Raw genomic sequence first — 12,085 nt, 5'->3', positions numbered from 1 at the left:
AGAAATTATTGAAGAAAGAATGAATCAAATAATTGATTTCATAAATCATGACTCGTTGAGCCCGGGTCCTTAAAGCCCAGGACTTAAAGTCCATCACTGAGTTCAAGGTTATATTCATCAAATATTTCATTATTAAATGCAACTTCTGCTAGTTTATTTATTTTTTCAATACGATCATTTGAAAGTCTATCGTTTAATTTTTTCTGAAGTTTTTCATTTTCTAGTTCTGAAACTTTATTTGGATGATATTTAAACCCGTTAAATTCTTTTTCCTCAGTTTTGATCATTAATTTACAAAGAACTTTTGTGGTTGGAATTCGTTTAAACCATTTATCATTAATATTTGTTATAAATTCAATATTCGGAATTAATTCCCAAATTTTTGCATTTTCAATTAATTTATTATCAAATGCAAAAGCAATAGGTTTAATATTAAACTTACCTTTATAATATAAACTTTCTACATAATCATCGAAATAAACATCTACTTGTTTAACATTTTCAAGAATTGGTGAAAGAGCATCCATTAATTGATTGACGGTTACGAATCTTGATCCACTCATTTTCTTACGAATTAAAAAAATAAAAAAAATAAATTTAACTTAGTTTTAATTTTACGTAAGAAGTCAATTTTTTAAATCTTGATTTATTCAAAAACGTAAGAATAAAAACCGTAAGAATCATACATTTTTTACTTCATATGTTAAAAAAAATGATACAAAATCGTTCAATATTGTATGAATTCTTACGTTTACAAAAAAAGTCACACAACCCGTCAACATATACTACTATGAATCATCAGTATATTCATTGATTTCTTTAATTTGATTACAGTGAAAATCATCACCAATTTGTATTTCTTAATCAATATTTTCTGATTCTGAAGAGAAAGAAATTGGAGAATTTTGAAAATTCGGGATTTTTTCTTCATCTTCACTGTTATCAAATTCTTCCTTTATATTGGTATCAATTTTATCTTCAATTTTGATGATTTCTTCATCTGACATATCAATGAAAAAAATGTAAAAATTCCACCGGAAAAGTGACAAATAATTTTATTTGTTTGTTTGGCTGCATGTCTTAAAATGCCATTACTCTTTTTTATCTATCGGCTTGTGATATCAAACCGATTTTAATTGCCTTTATAATATTTAAAATTATGAACTCCATCTACTAAAATTATAAATTTTTTTACTTTTCAGTTATGGCGTTAAAAATCACCTGAAAATATACAGATACAAAAAACTCTCGTAATACCACTAGTAATTGCAAGTAGGCAAGAAATTTTATCAAAAAATTTAAATTTTCTTCTGTCTTTATCATTTTAAGTATTATATATCAGCATAAAAGATGTACTGCACGATAGTATTCAAGTTTTACATGATGTTTTCGTTTTCTCATGATATTAATTATTTTTTTTTATCTATAATGAAAATACGAGTATTGATTAAACTACATGATATTTTAGATTTACTTCATGATTTAAACAAGAAATAAATTTATGCTTCCGCATGAACTCCGAAGGATCTTACTAATTTTCGAATAGGAGTAGACTTATCGAGTTTTGTAATCTCATTTTGTCTTTGAACATTATACTGAGATAATTTATCCTTCAATTGTGAGTCATACTTCTGATTTTCAAAATATTTGTCAAATGGAATATTATTTTCCGCAGATTGAGCCAGAGCGTCCAAAGCCAAGCTCTGAACCAAATCTGGCCTAATCTGGGCAATAAGTTTGTCTCCATTGATTCCAGTTTTCGGATCTGAGTAAAATGAGGAAAGTTTGACCTCTTCAAGGTCTTTATCATTAAGAAAATGATTATTGGTCAAAGGAACTGTGTTATCATCTCCTCCTTGTAAAAGAGAAGTGATTGCCGGCGAAACTCCGAAATCATCAACAAGAACTTCATCAGGACCTTTCTTTGATCAGTCAATCCTAGAAAGTAAGGCAGGAATATCTCTCTGGAGCTTCTTAACCATATTATCGTCCTCATCATCGCTAACAAATACTTTAATATTACTAAAATCAGCTTCTGGCTCAGAATAATCAGAATAGTATTCTTCAATGATAGTCTTCTGCCTTTGTACTGGCTTTCTTTCACCTTCATCGTCACTTTCAAGTACAATTTCAGTAATAATTTTTTCAATTGGAGCTGTTCTTCTCCTTCTGCCTGATTTCGGCTGTATAAGTAACGAATCAATCGGTTCAACATTAATAAGAGATGCTGTGGCTGCAGATGACTTTCTTGAAACTTTTTGAGGAGAAGATTTCTTCATTAAGTCTGCAATATTGCTTGTAGAGCCTCTCCTGATTGGTCTTCTAGCTGTTGAAGGACGTCTTGAAGCAGTTGAAGGCCTTCTTGCGGTTGAATTTCTTCTCGAAGCTGCCTTTGAGTTCTTAAGGCCGGCAGTAGTATTTCTATGAGCTTTGGAATTGGTTTTCTTCTTCAATTGGTCAAAGAAGATTTGATCATCGATCGAATCAGATGATGAAGAAGATTCGCTCAGCTCGATAGGTACTTTCTCTTCAACCAATTCTTCTTTGCCCGTGTTTGGATTAATATGCTTTTTGATAACAGTAACAACTTGTTGAACAACTTTTTTCGGATCTCTCCGTTTCTTGACTCGGATGACTTGCGTCTCTGGTTCCGATGTATCACCAGCTTTTGTAGTTTTCGGTTTACGTTGTTTCTTAATAACGGTAGTTTTCTTGACAATCTTTTCGGTTTCCTTTTGCCACCGCTGTTTTAGGACGGGATTTATCTTCGGATGATTCTGAATCTGATTCATCGTCGTTATCTTTCGAATCTGATATTAATGGTTTTGCATTCGAAGGACGAGCGCTTGACCTATGTTTGGCGCTTGATTTACGTGGGCTTGATGGCGTTGAGTTGGATGAAGGCTCTTCATCTGATGTAGGAACAGCAATTTGTTCTTCGTAAGTTTCTTCGCGCCCAGTTTCTTTATTGATTCGTTTCTTGATAACTGTGACATATTGTATCCGTCTATGACGACGCTTTCGTTGTCTTTTCTCTTGAGAGTCGTTTGGATTATCCATCGTTTCGTCGTTGTCTTGAGTTGCTTCTGCTAAAGCTTTCTTTCTTTCCTCTGCTTCTTTCATTTGTTTTGCAAGTTCTTCTGGGGTAACCTTTTCTTCATACGTTTCTATTTCACCTGTTACAGGATTCTTTCTTCTTTTCACGATAGTAATAAGTGTCGGAGGTGTAACTGTAGTATCCCTGTGATGCCTCCGCTTTCTAATCCTATGAACAATAGTTTCAGGTTCCTGATCTTGTGGTGGTTGATTCTGATTATTCTTTTTCTTCTTAACAATAACTTTCTGGATGATTTTCTTTGGCTGTTTCTTCACTCCTTTCTTCTTTCTGATGATAATTGGATCTGGATCTTTTTCCGGTTCAGCCTTTTTTTTTCGATCTGTGCTTATGGATAACAACTTTTTTGACAACTTTCCTAACAATCGGTTTCTTTTTTCCTTTGCGTCGATTCGCTGGGGCTTTATTTGAATTAACGGGTTTTCGAATTGGAGCTTTTTTCTTGCGCTTGATAGTAACTGTCTTTGTAATCGTAACAGTTTTTGTTTTATCTTTCGATCCTAACGCCTTTCCGAGCGTTTGAGAATCTTTTGTTATTTTCGTTGATTTGTCTTTAGATTTTTTAGATGCTGCATTCCTGATTGCTGCTGATGCATCCATTGAGTCCAACCTTTGTCTTTTCACTCGTTTGACAGGTTGAGCTGCAACTTCATCAAAATCAACGCTTAATGGCTCATCATCATCGTTGTCAGCAGCTGTTGGTTTGTGGGGACTCTTTTTAGGAGATTTCTTCCGCGCATTGGAAGGCTTAAGTGACATTACGACAATTTGACATAAAAGGTGACATCTAAATTGAAAGGGCGACTCAAAAGATTCAATGAACTGATCAGTATGAAAAGCTAAGTTTTGGTATGATTTTGGGTATCCAGTTTGGAGAAAAATCTTCTCTAAAATTCAGTTTGGAGAAATTTTACAAAGTTGATTTAAGCTTATATTTTGGATTTTGGAGATCCCGACCGTTATTTCTCTAAACTAGATCCTTAATAATTTTTGTTCATTATTTTCACTTATTTTTCACATCAGTTTTATATGACTTATATACATTGTACCCATCAATATAAGTTTTAAGTAAGTAGATAATTTACATACAAACAAATTAAAAATAAAGTAATATAGCTGTTCAATCATAGATTGTATCACCAAACAATAAATTGTCTAATCTTTCCTTTTCATATTGCTCAGCTTCAAGTTTAGCTGTGTTCTTCTTCTTTGTCTGACCGATGACAATTCTTTCAACCAATGGTCTTCCATTTCTCTTCTTGACTGGTTTAGTTGCTCTTTCTTGCATTGCAAGCTTCTTTTCAAGCTGGATCTTCTCATTTCTAGCCTGGTTCTCCAGTCTGTACTCTGTTCTTCTTTGGTTGTTCAGTTGCTTGACCTTTTGAGCGATCATTTCTTTATCATTAATCAAATCGAGCCTCTTAATCATTGTTTCTATCTCATTTTCAATCATACTCAACATTGTTAAGGAGTTTTGGTTATTTCCAGCTGCTGGGAAACACTTAACGAATGTTTTCGAGATTGAATTTTGTAATTGCTCCAGTTTATCATCAAGATCTACAGAATCATGGTTCGATTCATTAAGTAGCTGTATCGAATTCTTTTGTTCTTTCAGTTTTTCTATTTGTTGTTCAAGGTCATTTATGTCTTTCTTTGTTTCTTCAAGTTCTATTTCAACTTCGTATTGAGAGTTCTCATATTTGCTGGCTTGTTGCCTAGAATTTTGTATTAAGAAAAGATTCTCATGCTCTAATCTGTCGAATGCGTCAATAAATTCGGAAATTGTAGAGGGACGAGTGCCATAAGTTTCTTCCATTTGATCCAATAGTTTTCCGTACAAAAGATAATTGGCATTCTTCTCTTCAAGTTGATTTAGTTCCACCTTGAGAACATCAACGTTTTGCCTTTTACGTTTAACTTTAACTTCTATCTCAGTACGTTTACGCATCTGTTCTTCTAGCATTAATTTCTCACGATCACGAGTCATTTCGAGTTGCCTTCGGACAGTTTTAAGACGATTCTGATCTTCTTCAAGAGTAAGTTGAAGTTCATCAAATTTAGCTTTGCGGGTCTGTTTAGTAATGTTAATTCTATCAAGTTCTCGCTGATGGCAGTCTATCAAAAGATTTGCTAGGAAAATCTCACGCTGTTCTTGTAAAAGTTGCGTTGTATGTTGCTGTCTTTGACGAATTTCAGTAACACCCTTAATATCGGTATCTTTATTCTTTTCAGGTGATCTGAATTTCTGCTCTATTCGCTCTCGAATTGATCTTTGTGATGTTACCTGTGAAGGAAGCATTTGTCTTTGCTTAAGTGTTAACTTCTGAGCTCCTTTGATCTTTTCTTGACGTTCTTGAACAATTTTATCTTGCTCTGCAAAAACGTCGGTAACGTCCGGGATATTAAAGGGATTATCTTTATCTCTTTTCGTAAATTTGGAGTTACGACGTGCTGAAAGCGGTCGAAGATGTGAAAAATCAGATTTAACTTGTTCTAATACTTGATCTTTTCGAATTCTCATAAAATCTTTATTGTCAAATTTTAGAAACGTCCAAAATTTTAAAGATTGATGAATGCTAAGATTCATATCATTTAGCTGATGTACAATTGTGCGTTCTACAAATTCGCTCTCAAGCTCAATCAATTGATTTTCTGCGCACAGGCACCATGAGTTTTTGCCGTGAAATTAATAGCACAGGTAGTTTCCTCATATAGAGATATCCTTATGCATAGAGCTTGAGAGGAATCTAAAGTGATTTTTTTTTTTTTAAAAAATCTAGTGCAATCTCAAAATCATGAATAAACCTCGAATCTGGATCCAATTTTTAAGGATCTCGTATGGAGAAAAATCTCCTCCAACTCGAAAATTCAATTTGAAGATCTACTTCATCTGCTTGGATCTATTAATAATGAAGGTATATTCTGATTAATTGCGAATACTATTTTCGTAAAAAAAAGTTTTTAAATACTATATATACCAGTATTTAAAGATGTACCGGAGATTCGGACTGAAACCTCGTATTCGCCAAGATATGACATTCCAAAGTTGAAAATTTTGAGAGGAGATAGGTGGTCGGTCGGAATTCCTTAATATGATTTTCGGTATTCTTATTCTTTCAAATTTTTCATAGGAAAAATTTATTTTTCTGTTAACTAATAGAATTGTTTCATACCTCAAAATCCTTGAAAGATCAATTTTGTTTCTTTTCAATACATAAACATTTTTTTGATCAAAATTTTTAATGTACTCTGAACCAAATTATTTCGAGCAAATACCTAGATTTTTCAAACAAATTTATTTGCATTTAATGTATTTATATGATTCATACATGATTGGTTTGCATCCCGAACGTAAAAATTATCCACAGTCCTATGAAAGTTTCTTAGCTAATAAGCAAACACCTGAAATAATAAAAAGAACAGCTATCAGGAAAAATCACGAATATTTCTTATATTGTCACATATCAAATGCGTATGAAGAGTCATTTCCCGAGTATTTTTCTGAAACATTATGGAAAGCGAAACAATTTCAATTCAGAGCTGCAACAGATGATGATTTTGGATATTGTGATGTATTCAAAGATCATATGTTAACTAAATACATTCCATCGCGTAAAAATATTTTAGATCAAAAAGAGTTACAAGATATAAGAGATTTTGTTGATAAAGCTAAACCAGAAGACTTCTTAATCATGGATCCAGATACAAAGCGATTTGTTTAATACAACCCTCGAACACTCAACCGACTAAGAATTTATGTGAGAGACACAGAGCAAACACTGTTTTTTAGGACTCATTTTGTTGGAATACTACCATACTTTCCTCGTCTTGGTGAGAAAAAATCTGAATGGTATATAAACATTTTAGATTGCGTAGAATAAACAAACTCTTTAAAAAAATCTCTAAATTTACTAATGATTTGAAAGAATGGAACCTATCTTGTTAAAGACACAGTCACTCTTTAACCATAAAATTAAAAAAATATCTAGGATATTTATATACCATTAATATCTCTAGAGAGACCTTTGATGGGATGAGGCAGCAGAACATAGCCATCTATATTTTCTCAATGCACATTGATTCGGATGAACCTTCTTCAGGTTGAGTATTTTTTGCAATTTCAAAGTAATAGAATAGCTTCTAAAATGATTTACATATACATTAACATACATTAGAATTCGATAGTATCCAAAATTTTTGCCGTCACTCCGAGGTGTTACCCCCTGCATTTTCTTTCGTTGAAAATTCGGTGTTATCTTGGTACATTTATTGAGCTCGCATAGATATTTAGAGAACAGTTGATATTGATGATGTATTGTACATGACACAATGTATAAATTTATTAAGATTATTAAGTTCAACATTGTTATTGGAGATTTCTAATATGTTTATAGATTTTTGATTTTTTAGTCGGAATTACTCACGCAAATGTATTTTACATGAGAAATATGAATGCATTTCAATTTTTGATTTTCAATCATCTTATATCTCGACTTTGGCCCTGGGAATTTCAATAAGATTCTATATATTATTAGATTATATGATATTATTAATTTATACAAAATTGCAGGAAAAGTTGTGCTAATTTGGTCAACTTTACTGCACAACAAGAAAGTGCTGCACGCCTGTATTTCCCAATAAAGTTTTCATTCTTTATTATTTGTGAAATGCATTGCTTAAGTTTTGAACCTTCGTACTCTGATAAGTTTTATTTTGTACGGGCAGACTATTGCATGTATTAGTTCAATAAAAATTAGAAAAATGAAATATCAAATTTCAAATCAATCAAATTCAATAAATACATTATGTGCTATTTGATCAAAATATATTTTTGAGCTAAACTATTTAAGTCAAAATCGTGTTTTTATTATAAGAAAAATGTAAATAATAAATAAATAAATATATAAAAGAAAGCCACATAAATATTTGAAAATGTAAGTAAAAATGGAAACGACACCTGTTTTGTACTGATTATCATAACGGAGAACCTCTCTTTTCGTGATAATAAGGCTCAGCGCTTTTTATGTTACAGTACGCAAGCAAGTAAAATGACTTCACATCTACTTCCTGAAGTGGTATTTCTGGAGAAATCGCTGCGCGACGAACAGAATTTTTGGTTTCATTCAATGAGTAGAACTGATTAGAATAGACCACAGTAATCTCGAATTTATTATCGTCTATGCGTAAAGCCAAAAGATTTGCGCATGAATAGCCACGTCGATTTATTAGATACCAATTGAAATCACCAATGACGATGTAACTGTATCTTGGAATGTTGTGCATTTTCATGATTGCATCAAAGTACAAATTGAAAACATGGCCATTAGATCCGTCTAATTTTCCTCTGTGATAATCTGTTTGGGCATAAACCGTTATTAAGGGGCGCCCCCTTTGTTAACTGCCAAAACTCTGTTTTGTAACTGTTCAACGTCCGCTAAGGTCATATTCTTATTAGTCGTCAACAATGGACTAGAATCTTTCAAGGTCAAAAGTTCATACAGTTCGTTTCCAGAGTATCCGTAAAACAGTTTCCTGATTTTAATGAACGCATCAAGGACAGGAACATCAGAGTAGGCATCTTGCATCAGGTTTCCGAGGAATAGATAAGACATGCTGATAACCGGAACCTTTATTGTATTGCCATTCCTATAATGTATATCTTCCCTCATTCCTGAAAAATGAAGCAAGAAAGTCTGATTGCAATTCATCATCGGATTCTTCACTTAAACATCTATGTACAATTTGCCAAACTCATCATTAATTTCTTGGATTTCCATAAAGTCCTCATTACTTCCCATGTAAAGCTTAGCGCCATTAGGCTTAGTTAGTATGTCCAAATATATTTGGGCCAACCTTGCTGGCTTGTTCATGGCTTCGGCTATTATGATAGCATCCATGCTGCACGTTGGGAGGTCAATCTGGCGATGTATATATATCAATTCGGAGAGTAGGAACTGAGGTAAGGTTAACGGTACTACTGATTTGTTAAGATATTGGAAAATTTGCTTTCCTTGTTCGCTAAGTCTAGCATGGTTTGACTCTTCCAATACTTCACGTAATGACTTGTTCACATCTTTGCGAATACAAATTCTGTCGTCCATTTTCAATAAGCAAGCTTGCAAATTATCGAAAATTTTATTAACTCCAAGCAAACTCTGATTATTGCTCAAGTTTTCAATCGCTGCTCTATCACTTGCGAAACTTAGAAAATTTGTTTTACTTTTTTCTATGCACTTACCGTCATTACGGAAGATGTATGTTACTAATTTGGCTGAAATTGATTTCCAGAAAGGAATGAGCCTATCCAAAGAGCCTACATATTTATTAGATACATAGCTATTTGTGATCTCATTACTAATATCCTCAATTATTTCTTTGAGTCCATTATCGAGATATCCAGCCATTATTAAAAATTTTTAATTAAAACTTGATGTACCAAAAGTGACACTTTTGATGTAATTTTCATGGAAAGTGTTTTGAGGGAAAATAAGAGGAAATTCAAAATGGGGTAATTGATCTATTCATAGCTCCCAAGTTTCATGCAGCAAATCCGAAATCAAGTCCAAGATTATCAATAATCTTTGTACCAATATTCGGTGTCCAGCAAAATAGACATAGTAATATGCATTTCTGATGCATATAGGATTGATACTCTGCACATTTTTTGAATAAACTATTATTTCTTATCTCATTTTATTTTATATTTCATATTTTAAAACTCAAAATAGGAAAAAATACCTTACATCATTAATGTGCTGCACCAATGCTTGATTTTTTTGGCATATAGAAATGCTGTAAGTTTGTATCTTCAAACTTTAGTTCACTAAACTTTATTCATCTCCATCGGACTTAAAATAACATATTGAATTACTAAAAAATAAGACATGTGAAGCTTTATTCCTAGTAAAATACCATATATAGGCTTGGGAAATGAATCCATCTAAACTTTCATCTGCTAATCAAGAAAGCAGAATCTGATTTTTGACTTTATCTATCTTTCAATGTATTTGTTATGGCATTGTACGCCTGATTGAGAACAAAGATTTTAAGAATATTTTACACATACATTGCAAGATGATTATCTAAATTGACGTGGTTAACTGTGTGTTTGCGAAAAATTCATATTAAATTACTTTTTATATACATCAACAAATTAATATGTTTATTAATCTAGTGCTTCATCATAATGATATGATTTTATAATAATAATTACAACTTATAGGAAAGACAATTATGTTTGTGGGTTATGGGGTTGAAACAGCAGTATTCATGCTTAAAAACTTGATATGATTTCCAAATATAGTAAACGGGATGATATCGCATAATGCGATATTGCGTTTATTGTATACTTTATATTGGTACATGTTTTAAGCCTATATATGAATACAGTTAAAATATTCGTTCATAATTTAAGGGTAATCATAACAATTTTTTGGGTAAATTTCATTATAGTTCGCAAACATTGAAATGAAATCAGTCGTAATAAAATTTATGATAAATTTGTAAAATGCATTTTCAAATTTTGAGAAAAATCATGTATTGATATAATGATCGGTCGCACATAAGCCGGATATTTATTTCGGGCTTGTTGGGATTTTCAAAATTCGATAATTTATAACATATCCTTTTTACCTCGTATTCGTCTTGTATATGATTCACGTCTTAGTAATTTATACATTACTACAAAGACTACTATGTGAACAATAAGGAGAACAATCGCAAGCGTTAATAACGCGCGATGCAACCCCATTTCCCGATACTGAAATGAAGTTCTTCGGTATTTTCCTTTTGCATTTAAGATAATTTTGAACCGTTTTAATGAATTTTTTTTTCATAAACTTTCTAATTTAGATTTTTATTTTTTGAAAAATTAAAAAATCTCAGAATCGGTGTTGTTTTAGTTGAGTATATCAGGTAAGTTTAATGGTTACCATATATAGTTTAAATTATATTCTAATTTTATTAAATTCATTCGTTCACATCGAATTCTAGTGACCATTTCTATTTAAAAATAGGTAAACGATTAAGATACAATATAACCAAACAATTTATTCGTACTGATAGTAAAAACCAGAAAATTAGAAAGGATTCAGGTTTCTAAGGACTGAATACCATCTATTCTTAACGGCACAAGCTGTCCTACCAGGTAATTTGTTTGCAATTAATGTCCATTTATTACCAATTCTTCTCTGTTCTGAAAGAATCAGTTGATCTTCCCATGTCTCAAACTTTGACTTTTTAAGATCAGGGGCGAGTCTATACCGCCATCTTTCTCTGCACTGTATAGCGTTCCTACCTGGAACCTTTTCTGCCACAACATCCCACACAATTGGATGACACTCATTTACTGCAGCAACCAACAATTTGTCTTCTTCTGCAGACCAGAGACCCTTAACGACTTTTGTTTCCTCTGTGCGGCTCTGTGGTGACTGATTTTCTGTGAGACTTTCTTCCAAAAATTTCTTAGCTCCCTGCAAGAACTGAGTTTCAGGTGCAGGAAGTGGAAGATCAAGGATACTTGGCAGATGGAAAAAGCTTTTCATCTGGCTCGGCGTTTCTAACATCATTTAAAAATATGAGATTTGAGAAATTGAATTGTTTTCCCAAATCTTGAAAATTGAGAGAAACTTTCTAAATTTCTTCTATTATAGTTCCATTACATATTTTCATCATTATTAACTTTAAATTGTATTGAAAAAATTCTATGTGGTTATCTCAAATTTATTAAAAAATTTCACTTTCAGATTCTTTTCAAATGGTTTGAAATCTTGATCGCTATTTTGAGAACCAGTGTCAATCGTTGATCGCATCCCGAATGATCGCCAATGTCCGCATCATTTATCGATCTTTAGTAATATCAATGATTGCATTTAATGCGAAAACGATTAAATAAAAGAAAAGATTTATTTTTGAGGAAAATGTGAATCAAAAGGTGTGCCATTCAATATTTGAATAGTTTACATTTCTAAT

General features: G+C 32.2%; 6 protein-coding genes across 6 annotated transcripts; all 6 read right to left on the bottom strand.

Annotated features, from left to right (window-relative positions):
- Positions 1-83: 83 nt before the first annotated feature.
- On the bottom strand, positions 84-563 carry TVAGG3_0080130 (protein of unknown function, DUF4108 family; the record flags this gene model as incomplete). The annotated part of the gene is made up of 1 exon (XM_051221997.1): positions 84-563. The coding sequence occupies one exon, from the start codon at positions 561-563 to the stop codon at positions 84-86; it is 480 nt and encodes a 159-aa protein (XP_051106983.1).
- Positions 564-3,418: 2,855 nt separating this feature from the next.
- Positions 3,419-3,874, bottom strand: TVAGG3_0080120 (uncharacterized protein; the record flags this gene model as incomplete). Its single annotated transcript, XM_001288489.2, has 1 exon — positions 3,419-3,874. The coding sequence occupies one exon, from the start codon at positions 3,872-3,874 to the stop codon at positions 3,419-3,421; it is 456 nt and encodes a 151-aa protein (XP_001288490.2).
- A 359-nt stretch (positions 3,875-4,233) lies between these two features.
- Positions 4,234-5,627, bottom strand: TVAGG3_0080110 (cilia- and flagella-associated protein 100 family; the record flags this gene model as incomplete). Its single annotated transcript, XM_001288488.2, has 1 exon — positions 4,236-5,102. The coding sequence occupies one exon, from the start codon at positions 5,100-5,102 to the stop codon at positions 4,236-4,238; it is 867 nt and encodes a 288-aa protein (XP_001288489.2).
- A 2,863-nt stretch (positions 5,628-8,490) lies between these two features.
- TVAGG3_0080100 (uncharacterized protein) lies at positions 8,491-8,727 on the bottom strand (the record flags this gene model as incomplete). Its single annotated transcript, XM_051221996.1, has 1 exon — positions 8,491-8,727. One exon carries the CDS (start codon positions 8,725-8,727, stop codon positions 8,491-8,493), a length of 237 nt encoding a protein of 78 aa, XP_051106982.1.
- A 111-nt stretch (positions 8,728-8,838) lies between these two features.
- TVAGG3_0080090 (uncharacterized protein) lies at positions 8,839-9,519 on the bottom strand (the record flags this gene model as incomplete). Its single annotated transcript, XM_001328933.2, has 1 exon — positions 8,839-9,519. The coding sequence occupies one exon, from the start codon at positions 9,517-9,519 to the stop codon at positions 8,839-8,841; it is 681 nt and encodes a 226-aa protein (XP_001328968.2).
- Positions 9,520-10,260: 741 nt separating this feature from the next.
- TVAGG3_0080080 (RNA polymerase II transcription regulator recruiting protein) lies at positions 10,261-11,688 on the bottom strand (the record flags this gene model as incomplete). The annotated part of the gene is made up of 1 exon (XM_001328932.1): positions 11,194-11,682. The coding sequence occupies one exon, from the start codon at positions 11,680-11,682 to the stop codon at positions 11,194-11,196; it is 489 nt and encodes a 162-aa protein (XP_001328967.1).
- Between the last annotated feature and the right edge of the window lie 397 nt (positions 11,689-12,085).

The sequence above is a fragment of the Trichomonas vaginalis genome, chromosome IV, assembly GCF_026262505.1.
Source record: "Trichomonas vaginalis G3 chromosome IV, whole genome shotgun sequence".
NCBI lineage: Eukaryota > Parabasalia > Trichomonadida > Trichomonadidae > Trichomonas > Trichomonas vaginalis.
The sequence above is the reverse complement of the archived record's forward strand: the minus strand, read 5'-3'. Positions and strand labels throughout refer to the sequence as shown.